The sequence below is a fragment of the Sciurus vulgaris genome, assembly GCF_902686455.1.
Source record: "Sciurus vulgaris genome assembly, chromosome: 1".
Lineage (NCBI taxonomy): Eukaryota > Metazoa > Chordata > Mammalia > Rodentia > Sciuridae > Sciurus > Sciurus vulgaris.
Window position 1 is genome coordinate 148,855,062 of NC_136461.1, and position 23,726 is coordinate 148,878,787.

General features: G+C 37.8%; 1 protein-coding gene across 1 annotated transcript in view; it reads right to left on the reverse strand.

Moving 5' to 3' along the window:
• Positions 1–2,591: 2,591 nt before the first annotated feature.
• Positions 2,592–23,726, reverse strand: part of TRPA1 (transient receptor potential cation channel subfamily A member 1) — a 57,655-nt gene continuing 36,520 nt past the window's right edge. Inside the window, exons 20-27 of the mRNA XM_079155291.1 lie at positions 23,630–23,719; positions 21,964–22,133; positions 19,988–20,117; positions 19,407–19,589; positions 9,961–10,029; positions 6,147–6,257; positions 4,337–4,434; positions 2,592–3,420 (exon numbers count right to left, since the gene is read on the reverse strand). Of these exons, the coding sequence (XP_079011417.1) occupies positions 3,210–3,420; positions 4,337–4,434; positions 6,147–6,257; positions 9,961–10,029; positions 19,407–19,589; positions 19,988–20,117; positions 21,964–22,133; positions 23,630–23,719 (1,062 nt within the window). The 3' untranslated portion in view covers positions 2,592–3,209. The remainder of the gene's footprint in view (positions 3,421–4,336; positions 4,435–6,146; positions 6,258–9,960; positions 10,030–19,406; positions 19,590–19,987; positions 20,118–21,963; positions 22,134–23,629; positions 23,720–23,726) is intronic.

Below are 23,726 nucleotides of genomic sequence, written 5' to 3' on the forward strand. Positions count from 1 at the left end.
TTATTAAGCAAACAGAGTGTCTCCCTGCAGGGTAAGAGAGAAAATGAGAGGAAAAGAGAAAGGAAAAGAAAGGGTGCGCACTAGAGAGAGTGGAAAGCCAGGATAGAGAAAAGTGAGTAGGACAGACAGAAGAATGGAAAAGATGGTGGGGAAGCTACAGTAAAACAGTTGAATTCCACCGGGCTAATGGGACCAATATTGGAGAAGGATACTTGCAAGCTGATTGATGAACCAATAGCTAGCTAGGATGTTCACAGATTGACAAGTGGTTGGGAGGCAGGGACAATGACTGCACCTGATGGGCGGGGGAGCAGCTTTATACATTACAAGATGTACTTTGATAGTTGATATGGTTCAGATATGAGGCATCCCATAATGTTCATGTGTGAGACAATGCAGGAATGTTCAGAGGTGAAATGGTGAAATGATTACATTATAATAGCTTTATCCCAATTGGTGGATTAATCCATTTCATGGATTAATAATTTGAATAGATTAATGTGTGGTAACTATAGGCAAGTAGGACATGACTGGAGGAAGCAGGTCACTGGGGTGTGCCCTTGGGGATTATATTATCCCTGGCTCCTTGCACTTAAACTCACTCTGCTTCCTGGCTGCCATGTTCTCAGATTCTCATTGACCTAATCCTCTGTCTGCTTCCTGGCTACCATGAGGTGAGCTGCTTTCCTCAAACTTTAGCTCTTCAGTCCTAATGTTCTGCCTCTCCTCAGGCCCAGAGCAATGGGGTGGGCTGACTATGGACTGAACCTCTGGGACTGTGAGCCAAAATACTTTCCTCCTCCAAGTTGTTCTTTTTGGGTATGTTGGTCACAGAGACACAAAGATAAATGTGTGAGGTATTTTCCTAATTGCCCTCACTGTTATTGTCCTCAGTGAACAGAGTCACACAGCTTGAAGTTAGACTTCCTATAGCGCAGGAAGCCAGCACTCTTGCTTTTGCTGCCTGTAGTGCTCTGTCTCCTGACCTTCAATGCTCATGTCTATAAATATCACACTGCAATGCCGCCCAGCAACCTGTTAAGGATGAAGTCACCAAAGAGATATGCTCTTTTCTCTGGTTTGTATTTGAGAGAGAGTATGGCATCATGACAAAAACACAGAAGTCCAGAGGCAGACCTCCTGAGTTCATACTCAGCAATGAGAGGCTGAACATGCTCCTCGACCTGGAGATGTCAGGATTTCTTTTATAAAGCAAGAATGGCAATCAAAGCACCTGATTTTGAGAATCAAACGAGCTCATTCATAGTCCTTTTGAGAAACATCTGATGCATAGTCCCTTTCCTCTTGTGATCCTTATTTAAGCTGCTCACATCAAAATGTCTAAAATGGCTAAAAATATTAAATGATGATGATTTACTCTGACTAGCAGAGAGTGAGCACTCTATTGATGCTTACCGATTTAAATCTAAGGCAAAAGTAAAGATTAAAAAATTGCTGAAATAGTATTTTAATCAAAGTTCTCTCTGAATATGAGGTTTATATAGTAGTACATACATTCTAAGATTTGCTTGGTTCAAGGGATCCAAAAGTGTTTGGGAGCTCCAGTTTATATCAAGTTAGCAATTAGTTAACTTATAAGGAAGTATAATTAGTAATTGGTAGGATACGAACATTATAGTGCTTTATAAGTTCCTTTATCTGTTATATTAGTTTTTGAAAACAAATTGCAATTGGATTTATTGAGCTTGCATGATGTTGTCCATTCCTACCAACACTGCAATATGCTACTGTTACCATTTTAGATAGAAATGGAGAAAATACATCTGGAGTCAACCAATTGGAATTTGCCAGTATGAAGGCACAAATTGCAAAGCGCAAACTCTATTACCATGCAAACTATAGTTAAAATTCATAAAAATATTGATTCAAGTTGAAGGAGCAGGGAAAAAGGCAGAAAAATGGTGTACTAGTAACTCTTTCACCACTTACAAGCAAATTCTTCAAATTGTCTAGGACACCAATCAATAGAATAAAGACACTAACATACTTTTATGAGGGAGTTTCCTTGCAGTCTCTTTCAGATCTATAATATTTATCATTTTCACTGATTTTTATTTGATTTACATATGTGTACTTGTTGAGCATCTATTATGTACACCGTACTGTGCCAGGAGCTACAAAGGATGAAAAACATGAAATAAGGTATAATGTAATTCTTTTTATCACTTGAGACTGGCAGTGACATGAACTGTGAGCTTCAGGGAGCCTACCTCCTGGTGGGGAACAGAGGTGAAGCAAATCACGGTCACCAAATAGGTCAAAGGGCAGAGGAGAAATGCAGCATATAGCAGTTCAGAGGAGGCAGGGAACATAATCAGAGGGGACCTCAAGGGATAATTTTGAAGTACAGATGCTACCTAAGTTGAGATATAAAAGTGTTGGAGAAAGGACAGGCTGGGTAGAATAGAGTGTAGTTAGAAATCAGTGATGAAGTGTGTGTTTAATTCATCCTGTGTTCATCAGAAGAAGAAAGGGCATATGTGATGGAAGCATTTTTGCAATTCTCAAAAAACTAAATGCAATAAAAAGTTTGTACCATAATTGCTGAAGAATGACTACACAGGTTTTACATTTATTGTGATCATTGACAAATGAAATATACAGAAATAACACATATTGCATATCATGTCTGCTAATTTGGACTTCAAATACATGACTCAAGGTAACACAGAATGATCTGGGTCCAGCAAGAAGGGTTGGGCTGTTTATCACAGTAGGAACAGACAGTACACAGGGTGCCACCCACAGGTTCTTGAAACACAGAAAAGCTTTCCACAGGGTAGAATTCAATCTAGCACTTGGGACTATTATCTAAGTTATTTTATATAATTATCAAGCAGGAATCCAGTATTGATATTTGCATCCTAGCTTAATACTTAACATTTATTACTCCTTTATCCTTAAACATGTGTGTTCTAGCAAGTAAGTTTTGTATGCATTCAAATGATGATATTGCCTTTCATTAAAACCCAACTTGATCATATCTGCCAGAATATTCTCAATTCCTAGTGATTGGCAGAAAACATGAATAGAAAGAAATAATTGACTTTGACAGAGAATGCAGGAACCACTGTTTCCCATGTAGTGGCATCAATTAGATCTCTGCTCCTTCCTCATTCTTTTTAGGTGAACTTAGATGCAATAACTCATGCACCCCCTGTAAGAAGCCCTGTTCGGTGTCTGGGAGACTAACGCTTTGGGCACTGTGTTTTTGTCTTGACTGCTTTCAGCACGGAATTCCATTTGCTATTCATTTGTTCCAACCGCTCTTTTTTGAACCTGTCTTGAAACGAACAATGGTTATCCTCATCTTCAGTCTCAGAGATGATCTCCATCTTCTGAATGATGAGTTTAATGAGCTCATGCTGTTTCTCCAAGAGAGAAGAGAGGTCCTTCAGCCTAAAAGAACACACATGTTTCATGAGTTTATTGTCAGCTCTTCTTTGAACTTTTCTGAGTATAGGAGGTATGGTAGAACATTCCACAATGTTCTAAATTAACTGGGCACAGATAATAACAGCTTTCTGGTAGTCACAATACTCCCAAGGAATACATTGCATTGAAGTTTCAGTGATTTTCCCAAAGTACAAGATTAGTTCATGGCCAGTTGTTGTTGTTGTTGTTGTTCCAAGCTTACAGACAAGCAACTATTGCACAGAAAGGTTAAGCAAGTTTTCCAGGGACACAGAGCTAGTAAATAGTTAAGTAGGGCTGGGGATAAAGCTCAGTTGGTAGAGTGCTTGCCTCCCATGCACAAGGCCCTGGGTTCAATCCCCAGCACCATACACACACAGTGAAAAAGTTCTAATCCTCCTCTAAAGGTCTTCATTGCAATTTACATCAACACTATTCCTCTACCTATGCAGGCCAGTAATCCAGATGTCATCCTGACATCTTAACAAAAAGTTAAGTAGAGGTTTAAAAAGGTAAACTAATGCTAAAACCCTCATGCTTACCTACTGTCCACTACACAGCTACTCCACAGATCCTCAAAGGTTTTCAGAGCTTTGCTTTATGAATTCAGATAGCTCATGGTGAATGCAGTTTATAACACTGCCCCCAAGTGTAAGGAAAACACCATTTTAATTTTTATTCACTTATTTCTTAGAAGGCAAACTGATTGGTGAAGAGTGCTAAATAAGTTTCAGGGTCTTAAAAAAAAAGTCTCATGATCCTCAATACTCCATCTATATCAGTCAACAAAGCATGTCTTCATATAGGAAATAAAGACCAATATGCAATATAACTATATACTATACATTATTATTTCAGAGTTTTAAATTCTCAAATATAGGTAGAAGGAAAAAATACATACCGGTATTTCTGTTTCAATATTTCTATTTCTAAACATGTATCAGTATTTGATATTTCTTGTCTTATTTCCTGGGTACCAAAGAGGTAATGAAATAAACGCTGTTGGATAAAACATAATAGTTACTCAGGTTGAATTTATTTCAGGAACTCTTTCCTATGCACACACCAATAGTCAGCCACTGAACCAGGTTCACTAAGTGCATCTGTTCATAAGTCACAGCTGTGGACCTCAGAGAGCTCACTGTCTACTGTGAGAAACAGCCCTGTACAAAGTTATAAAATGAAGTCATATAAAAAGTAAGTAAAACTTGTGCAAACAATAAGAAGGCATAAAACGGGGTAGATAAGTGTTTAGGAAAGGGCTGAACTGAATCATTTAATAAATTCTCATGAAATAATGCCCATTATGGGTGGTGATATTCCATCCAAGATTTGACAATTCTTTAAAACTGCTCTGCAACATTATCTGACATGACTGAACTAATGAATGAATTTCACTTAGGAAAATCTCTGAAATATAATTTTAATGAACTTTGTTTTAATTTAGTGTCCTCTTTTTATTGGGGGGAGGATTAAACCCAGGCCTTGTGCAGCCAGGCAAGTGCCCTACCACTGAGTCATACCCTCAGCTTAGTGTCCTTTAATCCATGAGTGGACTGGACAGGAGAGGGTTAAGGGCCAATGTGAAATGGCCAAGAACAAGATCATTTTAAGAGTCCAGGTAAGAGAACTTGGCTACTTGCACAGGCCTCCCAGAAAATCAAAGGTACCAAATGTAGGGATGGACTTGAAAGGAGAAGAGGAGGGAGGGGAGATGTCAGGATGACATCTGCATGGATAAGGGAATAGTGTTGATGTAAATTGCAATGAAGACCTTTAGAGGAGGATTAGAACTTTTTCACTGTCTTTCTATAGGTGATGTGAAGAGGGGGTGAGACATGGAGGAGTGAAGGTTGGTTTTGTAATGCTGAATTTGAAGTAGCTTCATGACACGCAGTGGTAATGTCAAGTAATCAGCTGAATACAGCCCTGGAACTCAAAGGCATGCTTTCAGTGGAAGAAATGAAGTACTGGATTTAGTGTTTAGATTGCAATTGCAATTCACTTGAGTGAAACAGGATGGGAGATAGTGTGAATAAAGGTTAGATAATTCTTATATCAAGTTTTATCATTTTAGGACTATACAAAGAAAAAATAACTGCAAAGAACTAAGGAAGAACAGTTATAGAGATGGGAGAACCCAGCATGGTCAGGATTAGTATCCAGAACCTCTGACTCTTGGTACTCCCTTTTCCATTAAAGGTGATGGTCTTGCTTGATCTTTGATCATTTTGTATAATTTCTATAGTGGACTTTCTCCATGTATGTGTATTTGTGAGTGCTTATGTGTGTTCTTTATCATGTGCTCTATGTATAGACGTACATGCACATATATACATGTACATATATCTACACATAAATCTAAGTGGGAAGTGACAGGAAAAAGAAATAAGGTACACCTGTAATGTAAAAAACAAGACACTGAAAGGTTACCACTGGTCTACCACCTGTCTGCTCTCCCAGGTACATGGGCATATTTAATTTGGATGCTGTAGATGAGCCATCTGGAAGAAAACAGAAGTTTCCTTGCCCAATGACTGTCATTTTCACATTGTGTTAATCAATTATTTTAGTAATAATAATAAACAACCCTACAACTACTTCTTTCTCACAAGCAGAGCAGAATCAGAGCCCATAACAGGGCAGTGGTGGGATAACACAAGGAAAGAAGCACCATGTTGCTTATGCTGCTATTGGTCAAGTGTACTTACCAAAATCCTGCCATGCCTGGGCCTGTTGGGATACACGATGATGGACTTCTGATCTACTTTATGTAAGAACCAGAGTGGTAGCTTCTTCTCTAAGCTGGTGTGAAGTTCCACCTAAAGTGTATTTTGGATTTATTGATAGAATTATTAATTAATATCTGGAAGTCTTATACTGCACAGAAGTAATCATGAAGATGGCAAAATGAAGATTGATTCCTGTGTCCTTATTTATGCACAGAAGCTGGGCTGGCTAGGACTCTCAGTCCCTCACTCAGTCAAGTTCCCCCACCTTTTCCCCTCCCTCATCCACCCACAGGAAAAGGGAAGCAATCTGCTGGGGCGGGGACAGGCTGTTAAGGGAATAATCCCATTTAGGTCAGCAGGCATTTAGTTTTCAGGGACTGTGTCAACATTGGAGAGATAAAGAAGAAACAGACAGTCTGTACTCTTGGGACATTACAATAATGCCAAATGTCACAGCTGGAGAGTGGAATGATATGAATGTAGAAGGGAGAGGAAGGAGTGCCTAACTGGAGGAGCAAAAGGTAAGCAGTTAAAAAAAAAAAAATAGAACTAGGATGTCTAAGAGGATTTGGTGAATTTTTATGCTATGCTCTCAGGTGCAAATGGTATAGTGAATAAATTTCTACTTGGGAAGGTATAATATTTTATCTCACCTAATGCTCCTGCTTTGAGTTTTCATTTAGTTTAATTCTTTTATTTTTAAACTTTCCTTTTGTGTTGGCCAAGTTTATCTTTCACACTTTTTTATAATCCTTTGCGTCAGTTGCTTAGAAATATTTTTTGTAATTTCCATACAGTGAGATTCGCTTTCTAATCTATGACCATATGTTTTTCAATACCTGGATATTTAGGTGATTGATAGTCATAAATGATGAGATGGTAAGAACTTCCCTGACCATATGGCTTGAAGCTGTAGCCTCCACGGCCTCCCACAAGACACTCACTGTCTGGCTCCCTGCTATTTTTATAGTGCTTATCACCCCTAACTTCCTGTATGTTAGTTTCATCTTCAAGAAAAACTATGTTTTCTTGTACTTTGCTAGCACTACCAGTTAGATATTTTCTTTGATTTTTCTATAATACTTTTCTGAGTTCCTTTTGTCCCCTTGGGTCTTTAGGGTAATATTCCTTACCCCTTGCCATATTTATTTTTTAGAGGTTACATGCTATTATTTATTTACTTGAAGTCAATTTATTCAAGCCCCAAGTCTGCCAACATGGTGTGTCCAAACCTGTTCATATATAGGAGCTACCAGATAGCCTTTCTCAAACATGGTCCTGGAGGGGTTGCAAACAGAGGTTTCACAACTGATGTAAAAAATCGCTTTAAAATAACTCAGGGGAAAGAAGAAAAGGGCATCCTAGCTTTCTAGTCAATGCTGTTCTTGATCCAAAACAAAGAACAAACAAGGTCTGAGGCTTTGTGCTGTTTGGTTTCAGGGACCAGAATAAATACCTCACGCTTTTCAACTCCGCTCTCCTATCATGGGACTTTAGTGGGCTTTCCTAGAACATTTTATCTAGTGCTTTTGTCTACACTATTCTTTTTATTTATTTCCCCAGGTGTTTTAAAGCACTCTTAGGGCAGTTAAGAGCCACTGCTGGAGTTTTTCTCCTATCCACCTACCTGGAGCCCTGAACTCCATCCTCCTTAGAGTCATAACCTACCGTTAACTCTCTCTTGTTCCAATCTTTCCCCACTAAGCCAACATAACAAGCAGATCATCTTAAGTACCATTTTCATTTTGTGAGGACTGATAATAACTCTACTCATTAACAGGATAACTCAAAGTACTTTGTCATTTTCTGCCTTTTACTGCAAAGTGAAGGTTTTTCTTTGCTGTTTTGGAACAAAGCCCTTATCAGCTAGAACAACCTTATTACCCTCTCACATGAACCACACTTCAGGCAAGGAGGCCTCATAACAGCACCTCACCCACTTCCCCTAGTTATGCCTTGGGCCTTTGTTCCCCTGCATTTCTCCTTTCTGGAACTGTTGGGGGCTGTGCCATGTGGGCTGCGCAGAGATGGCACCTGGCGGCCAGCCGGAGGTTGTTTTGATCACATCAGCAGCGAGGAGGCTGATTAATATAAGCACACCCAGGTGATTTATCATTGGCCATATTCAATTAAGCCCATGCACACAACGAGTGCACAGGGGTTCCCAAGTGCTCCTGCTCAGGCCTGCTCGTTTTAACCTTTGCCGGTGATAGGGCAGCTGGCTCCTCGCCTGATCTCAACTGGCGTGGCCCCGCCCTCCGCCTCCTGGAGAGAATATAAGGCAGAAGGCAAGAAGCAGCAGCAAGCAGAGAGAAGTAGCAGCAAGCAGTAAGCAGCAGGCAGCGGCAGAAGCAGAAGGCAGATCGTAGAGCAGAGAACTGAAAACACACCTCTAGGTCTAGATCACAGATAGATAGCACCTAGTTCACAGGATGCAGGACCCACCTCTAAGAGGAAGCAGCAGAACTCTAAGAAGAAATAGATCTCTGATAAGCGTAGCAAGCCTCTCTTTCTCTAAAACTTTCTCTATAAGCAAAGTCTTTCTTCCTTTAAGCAAAGTCTCTCTTCCTCTAAGCAAAGTCTCTCTTCCTCTCAAAGAAGACTCTCTTCCTCTAAAAAAGCAAGCAAGCAAGGAAGCAGCACAGAAATAGAAGTAGTTTATTTCTAGTCCACCTCCGATAAATACCTGCGCAATTGTTGCTGCAGGCAGTAACAAATATCCGCAGAATTGTTGCCGCGGGCAGTGACATGGAACTATCTCACTGCCCTTTAAAAGCCCACCAGCTCTCGATGCTCATTCATCCCACTTCTTCTATGTAATTTCCCTTAATTGTTTTGCATTTATTTTCTGTACCCGATAACCATTTAATTCATATATTTTTGTTCTCTAGATGTCCCATACTCTCTGTACAATACACAGCTAAGTCATACAGCATAAAGTTTAAGAATAGTTCTCAGTTGAGTTTTAATCTTTCATTCTTTGAATGTGCAGTTGGTATGATAAGTAGGCACATCTTAATAAAGTCATAGATCACATCCCTTTATTTCCTCTGAGTTCTCACACTAAGTTGTACTGTACAGTATACATACCATGTGCTGGAACATTGTTTTTTGAATAAAGTTATATTTTAGCATGGGTTTTTCTTTCTTGAACTGGCGTAAGTTTCTAAATGCATACATTCTACGAATCATCTGATATTCTGCATTCCAATTTGAAATTTAAAGATAATACAATAAAGAGCATAGAAATAACTGTGTTCTCTGATAGGAAACTACCTCACAAGATTCAGTAGTCAAGGACCTATGCAAAAGCCTTGATAACAGCAAAATTTACAGCAAATTATCTAGAAAAATGACAGGATATCATAAGGACAAAAGTCTCATGGATATAGTTAAAACTTAAATATAAAACAGGCCTGGGGACCCCATGATTCCATACTAAAAAATCAGGAGCTCCTTTGAATGCATGGGCTGTGATAATACATAACACCTCACACCAGTGATGTTCTTGGTCTAGCTACTAGCTACATTTTTGGTCATGTGTTGTCATAAAGAGGTCCAGGTAGTGTCTACATTTCTCTGCTTAGATTGTTCTAGGACATTTTTCATCATTCTCAGTAACTTTGACTACAGCAAGTTTGCCAGAGAACATGTAAGGAGACATAGGATATAAATCCTCAGTATTGAGAAAATAGCCATAATAAATATGAATATTAAAAAAACTGCTATTCTTATTGCAAATAGTTTTGACGCTGTGCATTTCAATAAATATATAAATAAATATAATACTTACCTGCATAGCAATCCTCTTTAATGATGCGTGTTTCTGTACCTCAGCAATGTCACCAACTGCCAAACCGATCTGAAGTACAACACAAAATTTAAACATGGCACAACTAAAAATGCACTTCAGGTCTGTTTTAGTCTATTCAGGCTTCTACAGCCGAATACCTCAGGCTGAGTATATTAGAAACAGCATAAAATGATCACAGTTCTAGAGGTTGGGAAATCTCCAGAATGAAAGCACTAAGTGATGCAGTCATTCCTCACAGAATGGGTTCTATGTGTTCTCACATGGTAGGGGGCAAAAGAGTCCAACAAACTTCTCACATCCTTTTAATGCAGGTACAAGTCCTATTCATGAGGACTCACCATCATGTGCTAATCACCTCCCAAGGGCCCTGTCTAAGACTGTCACCTCGCTGATGAGGTGTCAACATTTAACCCTTGCAGGGTATAACCACTCAGTAAGGTCTCTCTGTCCAAAGTGGAGGAGTGGGCATGTGATCTACTAGCAATGGTTGTGTAATGCTTTGCTAATATGCCTTACAGAGAACTACAAACCCCATAGACCTTTGAAATCATGTTCAGAATTCAGTGTATGTTTATCATGTGCCAAATGCTGTCTTCAGTACAATGATCTTAACTATTATCATAAAAGCTTAAGACATACAGATTAATATGCAACCCATTTTAAGATAAAAATATGTTCTTTTTGGAGAGGACAGGGGGGATGTGATATCAAATGCAACTGGGGGTGGCCATGCAATATGGTGAGAAACTCCAGGAATTGAGTAACTAAGGCATATAAAAGTGACTTGACAACATGGAAAAGTTCAAATATTAACCTGAGGGAATAAGAGTTTATATCTCACACATGTTTGCAGAAGAAGGTACAATTCAGTGGTAGGTAAAACTCTGGTGAGGAATCCTTCTAGAAATCCATGACTAGATAGAATCAGGTGAGGAGAAGCTGTTGGTTCAGATCTATTCAATCTAATTAAATTGGCTCATTATTTATTTATTTTTTTATTCCCTGTCTCTGCTGAGTTGGCATCCTGGAAGCTGCACCACAGAGGAAAAGCCAATGACTGCTCTCAGGGAGATCAAAGCCATGAATCCAGGAAAGAGTTCTGTCTGCCGGCTCATTGCTATATGTCCGCTGTTTCGTATACTGTGCACATAGTATACAAAACTTTTGCTCAATGAATGAACAGTGTGAGAATATATTCTAGAAGTGGCAAACTGGCACTGAGAACAATACATGCTCAGCAAATGGGTTTTATTTGTCATGATTTTCATTTTAAATTAGCAAGTCTTTAGATGGGGGTTCTCCCCAAGTTACAGCAACCCAAATCAAAACCAATCATCTCATATTTTCCTCTTCACACATTTAAGATGCTTGCCTGGGCTCTGAACACATTTCAGCTTAGGATACATAAAACAGATCAATTATCAACCTTTAATAGTTATCATTCATTGGATCATGTGCCAAGTACCATTTTAAGTGTTTTGTGTTAGATAATTTAATCTTCCCCAAACCCCAAGAATGTAGATTTTATTATCTGTGATTTGTATCCTCCAAACCATGATAACTTGAAGAGGCAGCAGCCAATTCTGATTAAAGTAATGGGAGGTGAAGGCATTGGTTAAGGAACTCTGCCCAGAAGAGATGACACTTAAGCTGAGTTTTGAAAGTTTAGAGTTAACACATGGTGGGATAGTTTTCCAGGCAAAAGAAAGAGCCTGTGCAGAGTCCAGGAAGCATGAAGGAAAGCCGGCACACTCCTGGAAAAGGTGAGACTTTGGGTAAGATCTGAGTAATATCAAGATCACAGAGACTGCCAGACATAGTGGTACAGGCCGGTAATCCCAGTGGCTCAAGGTTGAGGTAGAAGGATGGCAGATTCAAAACCAGCCTCAGCAACTTAGCGAGGTCCTAAGCAAATCAGTGAGTCCCTGTCTCTAAATAAAATTTTAAAAAAGGATGGGGGATGCAGCTCAGTAGTTAAAAGCCCCTGAGTTCAACCCCAATAATGAAAAAAAAAAAAAAAAATAGGTGAGCACCTGGCAGGTTTTCATTAGCCATCTCTGTAGTGAAAATGTGTAGGGGGCGATTCAAGATGGCACACTAGAGGGTGACTGCATCTCCCATCGCTCGACAACTGAGGATTCAAGAAGGGGAGGCATTGAGAGAATCGGATTAACATAGAGCCACAGGGTAAGTCTCTCCCACCAGGTGAAGCTTGGCCCGGGTGGCAAGCCCGGACAGGGGCAGCTTCTCGGAGCAGGGCAGGGCAGCTTGAGTCTTCCCCAAGCAGCCTTGCGCCCTCCAGCAGCAGGCTCGACCCACAGCCAGCTTCATGGAACAGGCCGCTCAGTGAGAGCTTTTCCGCACAGAGCCAGCCCCCAGCCCTGGAACCAGTAGCAGGCTAGGGGCAGCTCTCTTCTGAAGCACTGCATTATCAAGTTCCTCCAAGACTTCAGGCTACTGAAGGCTGGGAGATGATATACTGGAAATCTACAGGGACACTATAAGCCAAAGAAGAAATCCGCAATATCTCAGAGTCCCACTGATATCTGACCAATATGAGAACACAAGGGAAGAAAATGTCCCAAACAAACATAGATACTATATCAATAAAACCCAATGACAGCACAGCAGAAGAAATGTCAGAAAGGAGTTCAGAATGTACATAATTAAAACAATCAGGGAAGCAAACAAGGAGATGAAAGAGCAAATGCAGGCATTGAAGGAGGAGATGAAAGAGCAAATGCAGGCATTAAATGATAGCACCAATCAACAGTTAAAAGAGCAAATACAGGAAGCAAGAGATCATTTCAATAAACAGTTAGAGATACTGAAAAAAAAAAAAACAAACAGATCCTTGAAATGAAGGAAACAATAAACCAAGTTAAAAACTCCATAGAAAGCATAACCAATAGGATAGAACACCTGGAAGACAGAACCTCAAATATTGAAGACAAAATATTTAATCTTGAAAACAAAGTTGACCAAACCGAAAGGATGGTAAGAAATCATGAACAGAATCTAAAAGAATTATGGGATATCATGAAAAGGCCAAATTTAAGAATTATTGGGATTGAGGAAGGCTTAGAGAAACAAACCAAAGGAACGAACAATCTATTCAATGAAATAATATCAGAAAATTTCCCAAATCTGAAGAATGAAATGGAAAACCAGGTACAAGAGGCTTATAGGACTCCATATATACAAAATTACAACAGACCCACACCAAGGCACATTATAATGAAATTACCTAACATACAAAATAAAGACAGAATTTTAAAGGCCGCGAGAGAAAAGAATCAAATTACATTCAGGGGGAAACCAATACGGATATCAGCAGATTTTTCAATCCAGACCCTAAAAACTAGAAGGGCCTGGAACAACATTTACCAAGCCCTGAAAGAAAACGGAATCAAGAATCTTATACCCAGCAAAACTTACATTCAGATTTGACGACAAAATAAAAACCTTCCATGATAAACTAAAGCTAAAAGAATTTACAAAAAGAAAGCCAGCATTACAGAACATTCTCAGCAAAATATTCCATGAGGAAGAGATGAAAAGTAACAATGCAAATCAGCAATGGGAGGAACTAGCCTAAAGGAATAGCCAAATAAAGGAGAAACCAAATCATGTCAAAAAACAAAAAATGAGTCAAATAACTGGGAATACAAATCATATCACAATAATAACCCTGAATGTTAATGGCCTGAACTCATCAATCAAAAGACACAGACTAGCAGATTGAATTAAAAAGAAAAATCCAACAATATGTTGCCTGCAATAGACTCATCTCATAGAAAGAGATACCCAGAGACTAAAGGTGAAAGGATGGGAAAAAACATATCATGCACATGGACACAGCAAAAAAGCTGAAGTATCCATCCTCATTTCAGATAATGTGGACTTCAAGCCAAAACTAGTCAGAAGGGATAAAGAAGGACATTTCATACTGCTTAAGGGAAGCATAAATCAGCAAGACATAACAATCATAAATATCTATGCCCCAAACATTGGCTCTCCACGTACGTCAAACAAATCCTTCTCAATTCCAGAAATCAAATAGACCACAACACAATAATACTAGGTGATTTTAACACACCTCTCTCACCACTGGATACATTTTCCAAACAAAAATTAAATAAAGAAACCATAGATCTTAATAACACAATCAACAATTTAGTCTCAATGGACATATACCATCCAACAAAGAACAAATACACTTTCTTCTCAGCAGCACATGGATCCTTCTCTAAAATAGACCATATTTTATGCCACAAAGCTACTGTTAGCGAATACAAGAAGATAGAGATACTACCCCTTATGTTATCAGATCATAATGGATTGAAATTAGAAATAAATGACAGAATAAAAAAGAGAAACTTCTCCAACACCTGGAGATTAAATAATACGCTATTATATGATGAATGGATAACAGAAGACATCAGGAGGGAAACAAAAAAATTCTTAGAGGTAAACGAGAACAAAGACACATCATATCAAAATCTCTGTGACACTATGAAAGCAGTACTTAGAGGAAGATTTATTTCATGGGGCGCATTCAAAAAAGAAGTAAAAATCAACAAATGAACGACTTAACACTACAGCTCAAAGTCCTAGAAAAAGAAGAGCAGACCAATACCAAAAGTAGTAGAAGACAGGAAATAGTTAAAATCAGAGCCAAAATCAATGAAATTGAAACAAAAGAAACAATCGGAAAAATTAACAAAATAAATAGTTGGTTCTTTGAAAAAATAAACAAAATTGATAAACCCTTAGCCACACTAACAAAGAGAAAGAGGGAGAAAACTCAAATTACTAAAATTCGGAATGAACAAGGAAATATCACAACAGACACGAGTGAAATACAAAACATAATTAGAAGCTATTTTGAAAATCTATACTCCAACAAAAGAGAAAACCTTGAAGAAATGAACAAGTTTCTAGAGACATATGAATAACCTAAACTGAACCAGGAGGACATACACAACTTAAATAAATCAATTTCAAGCAATGAAATAGAAGAGGTAATCAAAAGCCCACCAACAAAGAAAAGTCGGGGACCAGATGGGTTCTCAGCCGAGTTCTACAAAACCTTTAAAGAAGAGCTCATTCCAATATTCCTCAAAATATTCCATGAAATAGAAGAGGAGGGAACCCTCCCAAACTCATTCTATGAAGCCAATATCACCCTGATACCTAAACCAGACAGAGACACCTCAAAGGAAAGAAAATTTCAGACCACTATCCTTAATGAACATTGACGCAAAAATTCTCAACAAAATTTTAGCAAATCGCATATAAAAATATATTAAAAAGCTAGTGCACCACGATCAAGTGGGTTTTATCCCAGGGATGCAAGTTTGGTTCAACAACCAGAAATCAATAAATGCCATTCACCATATCAACAGACTTAAAGTCAAGAATCACATGATTATTTCAATAGATGCAGAAAAAGCATTCAATAAAATACAGCATCCCCTCAAGCTCAAAACACTAGAAAAAATAGGGATAGTGGGAACATTCCTTAACATCATAAAGGCCATCTATGCTAAGCCCATAGCCAATATCATTCTAAATGGTGAAAAACTGAAAGCATGCCCCCTAAAAACTGGAACAAGTCAGGGATACCCTCTTTCACCACTTCTATTCAACATCATGCTTGAGATTCTAGCCAGAGCAGTTAGACAAACCAAAGAAATTAAAGGGATATGAATAGGAAAAGAAGAACTCAAACTATCCCTGTTCACTGATGACATGGTTATATATTTAGAGGAACCTGGAAATTCCACCAGAAAACTCTTAGAACTCATAAGTGAATTCAGTAAAGTAGCAGGTTACAAGATCAATGCTCATAAATCTAATGCATTTTTATACATGTGATGAATCTCCAGAAAGAGAAGTTAGGAAAACTACCCCATTCACAATAGCCTCAAAAAAAAAAAAATACTTGGGAATCAATCTCACAAAAGAGGTGAAAGACCTCTACAGTGAGAACTACAGAACACTAAAGAAAGAAATTAAAGAAAACCTTACAAGATGGAAAGATCTCCCATGTTCTTGGATAGGCAGAACTAATATTGTCAAAATGGCCATACTACCAAAAGTGCTATACATATTCAATGCAATTCCAATTAAAATTCCAATGATGTACCTTACAGAAATAGAGCAAGCAATTATGAAATTCATCTGGAAGAATAAGAAATCCAGAATAGCTGAAGCAATCCTTAGCAGAAAGAGTGAAGCAGGGGGTATCGCAATACCAGATCTTCAACTCTACTACAAAGCAATAGTAACAAAAAACAGCATGATATTGGTATCAAAATACACAGGTAGATCAATGGTACAGAATAGAGGACATGGACACAAACACAAATAAATACAATTTTCTCATATTAGACAAAGGGGCCAAAAATGTGCAATGGAGAAAAGATAGCCTCTCAACAAATGGTGCTGGGAAAACTGGAAAACCATATGCAACAGATTGAAATTAAACCCCTATCTCTCACCCTGCACAAAACTCAACTCAAAGGACCAAGAACCTTGGAATCAGAACAGAGACCCTGCATCTTATAGAAGAAAAACTAGGTCCAAATCTTCAACTTGTTGGCTTAGGATCAGACTTCCTCAACAGGACCCCCATAGCATAAGAAATAAAAGCTAGAAATAATAACTGGGATAGATTCAAACTAAAAAGCTTTCTCTCAGCAAAGGAAATGATCAGTAATGCGAAGGAGAAAGAGCCTACAGAGTGGGAGAAAATCTTTGCCAATCATACTTCAGATAGAGTGCTAATTTCCAGTATATATAAAGAACTCAAAAAACTCTACATCAAGAATACAAATAATCCCGTCAACAAATGGGCTAAGGAAATGAACAGACACTTCACAGAAGAAGATGTACAACACTCAACAGATATATGAAAAAATGTTCACCATCTCTAGTAATAAGAGAAATGCAAATCAAAACTACCCCAAGATTTCATTTCACTCCAATTAGAATGGCGATTATCAAGAACACAAGCAACAATAGGTGTTGGCGAGGATGTGGGGAGAAAGGTACATTCATACATTGCTGGTGGGGTTGCAAATTAGTGCAGCCACTCTGAAAGCTATATGGAGATTCCTCAGAAAGCTTGGAATGGAACCACCATTTGACCCAGCTATCCCACTCCTTGGCCTCTACCCAAAGGACTTAAAATCAGCATACTACAGAGATACAGCCACATCAATGTTCATAGCTGCTAAATTCACAATAGCCAGATTGTGGAACCAACCTAGATGCCCTTCAGTTGATGAATGGATAAAGAAACTATGGTATATATATACAATGGAATATTACTCCACCATAAAGAATGATAAAATTATGGCATTTGCAGGCAAATGGATGAAACTGGAGAATATCATGCTAAGTGAGATAAGCCAATCTCAAAAAAGCAGAAGACAAATGATCTCGCTGATAAGCGGATGAGGACATATAATGGGGGGTGGGAGGGGTTAGCATTAGGGTTAGGGTTAGATTTAGGGTTAGGATTAAGGAGGGTGGCAAGAATGGAGGAAGGAAGCACTGTATAGAGGGAAAAGAGGGGTGGGAGGGGTGGGGGGGAGGAAAAAAATAACAGAATGAATCAAACAACATTACCCTATGTAAATTTATGATTACACAAATGGTATGCCTTTACTCCATGTACAAACAGAGAAACAACATGTATCCCATTTGTTTACAATTAAAAAAGAAAGAAAGAAAATGTGTAGGAAGGATTTGAGAAGTGTTACTAGGTAGAATCTCTCCAGACTACTGCAGCAATTTTGAAGAGAGCCATGAGGGTGCAAGCCAGCTGGAGTAGACATAAGAGGCAAATAACTATGGAAAGAAATGAGGGAAAGTGGGGGCGGTCAAGAATATCTTCCAATGATGTAAGACGAGTAGGAGATGCTACTGAGAAGCGGTAACAGATTTTGAAGGAAAGATGGTTTCAGTCTTGGCTCTGTGGAGTTTGATTTTTCCTTGGGACATGCAGGTAGAGATGCTCAGTGGGAGCTGGGTGTGTACATCATCATTGTGTGAAGCCGACTGCTAACCCAAATTATCTTGTGAATAATCATCTTCCCAGACATAAGCCATTATAAGAGAATGTAGGCTTGTATCATTCTCTATGATTCCTAGTACTAGCCTTTATTTTTCAAGGATTAAAAAAACTCTCTGGAGTTGTATCAGATAAGTGAATCAAAACACTAAGGAGTCTGCATTATTTCTTTCCCAAAACACTACCTGACACAGTCTGGGTTACAGAGTCAGACTCCAAAAAAAAAACATGCAGAATGCATGCATATATGCACAAACAGATAAGGGCAAAACAATCGTCATCATGCCAACTAGAATTTTCAAAGGTCCTGGGACCTGGAGGCACTTTTGTCTGCATCAGCAAAGATGCTCCTGATTTGAGAAAATTCTCCAGAAAATCCCATGTGAAGAGCACTCCGCTGTCTGCTGAGTGTCTAGACTTTGACTTAGTTAAAGGTAGCATTTGAATGCAACCAACAGCCTCTAAAGGAGAGTCTCTTCCCCACTTGAATCTCTGGTTAATGAGAAAGTCCAGGTAAAGACAATACACTCTATAAAGGTCTTTGCCTAGTCTCTGACACCCTTCCCAACTCCAAAGAAGCCCATACCATCACCTTCATTATCTTACTCTTTCTAGTTCTTTGCTCCATTTATCATCTCCATTACATTATCTTGCATATTAATTCATTATTGCCTACTTTCAGACTGGTTTGTAATCACATTGATCTATTTTGTTCACTACTATTTTTAAGAACCTGCAACAGTGCCTGGCATATAGTAGATTCTTGGCAATTATTTGTCAACTGAATGCACACCCTCCTGAGCCTCTTGATGTCCCTGGTATACCCCAGGCACTATGTATGAACTGAATGAATAGATTTTGCAGTAGCACTTTTTCCATTGCTATGGTTTGGACCCCTACACATCCATATGTAAAGGCCTGGTCCCCAGGGTGAAAGTATTAAGAGAGATGCTGTGAACTTTAAAGAGGTGAGGCCTGGTGGGGAGGTCCTTAGGTCATTGGGGAATGCCCTTGAAAGGGATTGTGGGACCCCATCCATACTCTTTCTCTCTCTCTGCTATAGTTTGAGACGTTATTGTTTTGTTCCTATGTGTGTTCCCACCATTATATGCCACCTTCTGCTGCCCACACCAGAACTGAGCCAATACCAATGCCAAGCCTTTGAATCTCCAGAACTGGGAGCTAAGTAAAGTTATTCTCTTTGTAAGTTACTTGCCTCAGGCATTTGTTGTAGCAACATGAAGCTATATACATCCATCCCCCCCCCAGGAGAGGGACATCAAAGAAGCTAAGAATAATTATTATGATCAACACAGAGAAAATACAAAGATAAACTACTTACAAGTAAATTCATGAGGACAATTGGGACAAACATTGTGAAGACAATAAGTTGGGCAAAGGACAGAACTGGATATGCCAATTCATTCCTCAAAAACGGTTCTAGGAAGGCATCTCGGTAATTGATATCTCCTAGCATCATGCTGAAGGTCTGGATTATGGAAAGCAATGGAGAGCTGAAGGCATCCTGAGAGAAGACAGAAAGGTCAAAATTAAATGCAGAATGTGTGTAATGCACATGTATTTCCCAGAGAGTAAGATGACAAAAACATAGAATACTTTTTTAAAAGTCATAGGCAAGTAGCTACTAAAATGCGGTCAAAAGAAATATAGTAAACTATAACAAATTATTAAAAAGATCTTTTGTACACATATCATTGTATATTTTAAACAAATCGTATATTTTAAGCAAACTTTTTAATAATAGAAAACATCTCTTTTTCTACTTTTTACTGCAATAAATATTGAAGAGATATATCGAGATGAAAAAAATTTTTTTTTATTTTCTAGGCAATCGAGATTTAAGTACAACTATATTTCTAATATTCACAGTGATGAAGTCAATTACTGATACAACTATCTCACCTGTAAATTCAGAAGGACATAAAAACTGAGTCCAAATGCCAAAAGCAAGAAGACAAATACTACTGTAGACCTCAGCAAAGTTTTCAAAATTACTTCCAGCATTACAATGAAAATTCCACAATTTTCAAATCTAGAAAAATAAAAAAGTATATTTATTCACTTTTTTAGTGAGAGTATATTTCATTGAGTGACAATATTTATCATTAATTAAATCAGTTAAAGGTTTCAGAGGTGAGATCATTAAGGCTATTTTGAAAACAAGACTTAGGAAAATTCATGAATAATTAAGCATTATTTTCAGGAAGCTCATTGAATGACCTTTGCCTCCTTTTTGCTAATGTTTACCTTTATCATTTTCCCACTTGAGCACTAGATGTTACTTCAACCAAAATAGCAGAGAAAACCCCATAGCTCCCCAATATCAAAGAGAATGATGCCAAATGCTTCCTAAAGGAATTGTAGAAATAAATTGTGCAATGCACCAAGGAGAGGTTGACTGAATGAGGTTGTGTTGTTGAAGACCGCCCCCTACTACAGGGCACAAGACACGATTCGCATTCAGCCATTCTCATGATCCCTTTTGCTTCCTCACCCCAGCACCCTGTGTGGTGGAATGTTTGTATAGACAACAAGTGTGTCATCTGGTCACTAGCTTATGCTTCTCCTTTGCCAAATTTTACTTACCAAAAGAGGAAATCACAGGATTTAAAAACTGTTACTACCCAATATATACAAAAATCAAAACATCGCATTGTATCTCACAAATATATGTATACACATGATGTGTCAATCAAAAAATAAAGCAAATTTTTAAAAATTTGAAAAGAACTTCAGTTAAGTTCCCAGAGATGTTGAAAAACTCGCCAAGGTCACTGTCAATAACAGAACAAAACGAATGACAGATCAGGAGCCTGACTTGAACCTCTCTGACACCTGGGGCCACTGGTCTCACCAGGTTCTCTCCAAGGTGCAAGATCACTGTGCTCCTGACACAGCAATGTGGATGGGACAGTGGAAAATGCGTAAACCCTGGAGTCAGCAGACTATTTAAATACTTATGTCTTGTCTTGCTAGCAGAGATTGTCAGCAAGTTACTCACTGCCATGCTTTAACTTCTTTTATATGATACAATTAATGACATAACATTTATTCATTGTAAAAGCAATATGAAATAACATTTAATTCAACAACAAAAAATGTGAGAAGTAGGGGGAAATTGGGGACTTATTTTTCCTCTTATTTTTAATACCACTTTTATTTCCCATACTACTTATCATTTCATTTTGAACATTTTATTTTATCATTTAAAAGTAAATGCTTGTCAAATAATATCAAGCAAAAAAAGAACTGGCAGAACTTCTATTCTCATTTACTCTCCACATTTAATCTAGATCTCTCCAGACCAGTGGTTCTTTTTTTAATTTTTTAATATCTTTTTTAGTTGTAGATGGACACAATATCTTTATTTATTTATTTTTCTGTGGTGCTGAGGATCAAACCCAGTGTCTCACATGTGCAAGGCAAGTGCTCTACCACTGAGCTACAGCCCCAGACCTTAGACCAGTGGTTCTTGACAAGGCAGATTCGGCACTAATTGGGCATTTAGTAGTGTCTGGATAGATCTGGGTTGTCAAATCTGGGATGGAGTAGGTACTACCAGTATCTAGTGGGTAGAATAAAGGGATGCTACCAAACATTTTATAATACACAAGAGAGGTCCCCACACACATACCCACAGAAAGAGAATTAACTGACCCAAAAGTTCAGTAGTGCTGAGGTTGAAAGACCCTAGTCTACACTCTGAATTCCACAACCCCCTGCCTCTTCTTAATAGGATATAAAAATATATACCTTCACATTTTCAAACAACTGGAAAAAAGGAATAAGTCCATTACAAATTCATATCATTTAAAATAGTTTTACATTTGATGTTAAAAATATTTAAAGAATGTAGAAATAATTCAAACTGGCTTTACCTCTGAAGATACAATAAGAAGTTCATCCAATAGAAGTATATTGCAATTGCTCCACATTGCCACTGCACATGCGCTGGCACATTAACAAATAAGGGTAGTACAAAAATGATGCTGGTTGTGTAGATAATCCATTCCAAGGCATTGTTATAATCCAAAAAGTAATTCCTTTTCTGGGATTGACAATAATGAACAATTATCACATACAGAAACCTGTATCTTGTGGATACACACATATGCATGTGAATGTGTGCACACATAAATATATACATCTAATATGACCAAGAAGTCACTTCCTGCCATCCTGGGTTGCTTTAGAGCCCCTGGGGCCCTAAGGTATGCATCAGTGCTGAAGATGGCCCAAAATTATCAGTTGACCTGGTGCAATGAGAGTCTGATGCCTAAGAAAAATCCCACAAGTTTGGGGGCTTACCCTACAGAGCCCATTCTATCATAAGGTAACTTCTAGGGGACTAGTTGGTTTATTAGTAATTTCTGAGATCTTTTTGTCTATATAGGAATATGTGGCTCTCTCTGGATACATATAAACCATGTCTGCCTCTAAAGAGGTTTGAGACCTTCACTGAGATTTCACCAGGACATGAGAAAAAATCACAATGGTATTCTTAAAAAGTTTCACATTTGGGGCATTAAATTTCATGGAGGGTAGACCATCAGTAAGAAAACATGGAGTCAAATCTGTCAAACTATATAAACTTAATAGTTCAATTTAAACTATAATCTGCAATTTTCATTTTAAGAAAATGAAAACAATGGAAAGAGATTATATTGTATGCCTTAAATCACTTAAGGTAAAGTAGAACAACATAGTCTCTCAGAATTTTGACAATTTACTTACAATATATAATTAGAAGTCTTTGTAAAATATAACTAATTAAATGGAAAGCATCATTATTATCATCATTCTTTAATGTAAACATCTGTGCATGCAGGAACACAATGCACAAAGAAAATTTTCACAGAAAGTGACGTGTTGTATCAGAGTTATATGATTTATAAAATAATATTCAAAAAACGACCCAAAAAACACAAATAATGAAAGGTTAAACCTGTACACAGAAATATGACCCAAGCCATTTATCAATCAAAGCAAGGACCTGTAGATCATTTGCACAATACTTGGGTCTGATCTGAACTTGGTTACCATTTGAAAATATAAAATGCAAAGTAAAATAATATGTCATAAAATTTTTCCAATTTTTATTATAACTTGAAATTTTATCCAATTAAGAATAGTATCTCTACTAAAGAAAGAATTCAAACAGAGAACCATTTGAGTCTTAAGCCAGATAAATTCTTTGTAAATGATTACATTTAAAATGATCAAATTCAAACCTATTATTTTAACAAAACATTAAAAAAGATATAAGAGAAAACACATGAAAGTTATTCATAATGATTATTTGTAGCCAGTCAGATTCATCTGGATCAGTAAAAATGGAACATCTTCTTTTCAGATACATCAAATGGATACTGACCTTACTTGAAATCATGTATTTTTTAAAAGTTTCTGCTTATTTTAAAGGTCTACATTAGCCAAGCTATGTGATTTTATTATGACATTACACTACTTCCAATAATTGCTTATCAAATAGTTTATGCATATTAAAATACTTGCAACTTTCAAGATACAAAACGTGTTATGTACCTGTTGGAAAATCTGAACCACTTCTTTGCAATATCCAAATATACTTGATAAAAAAACTAAAATCATACAAACTTGTATAGCATATGAGTTCTGAAAT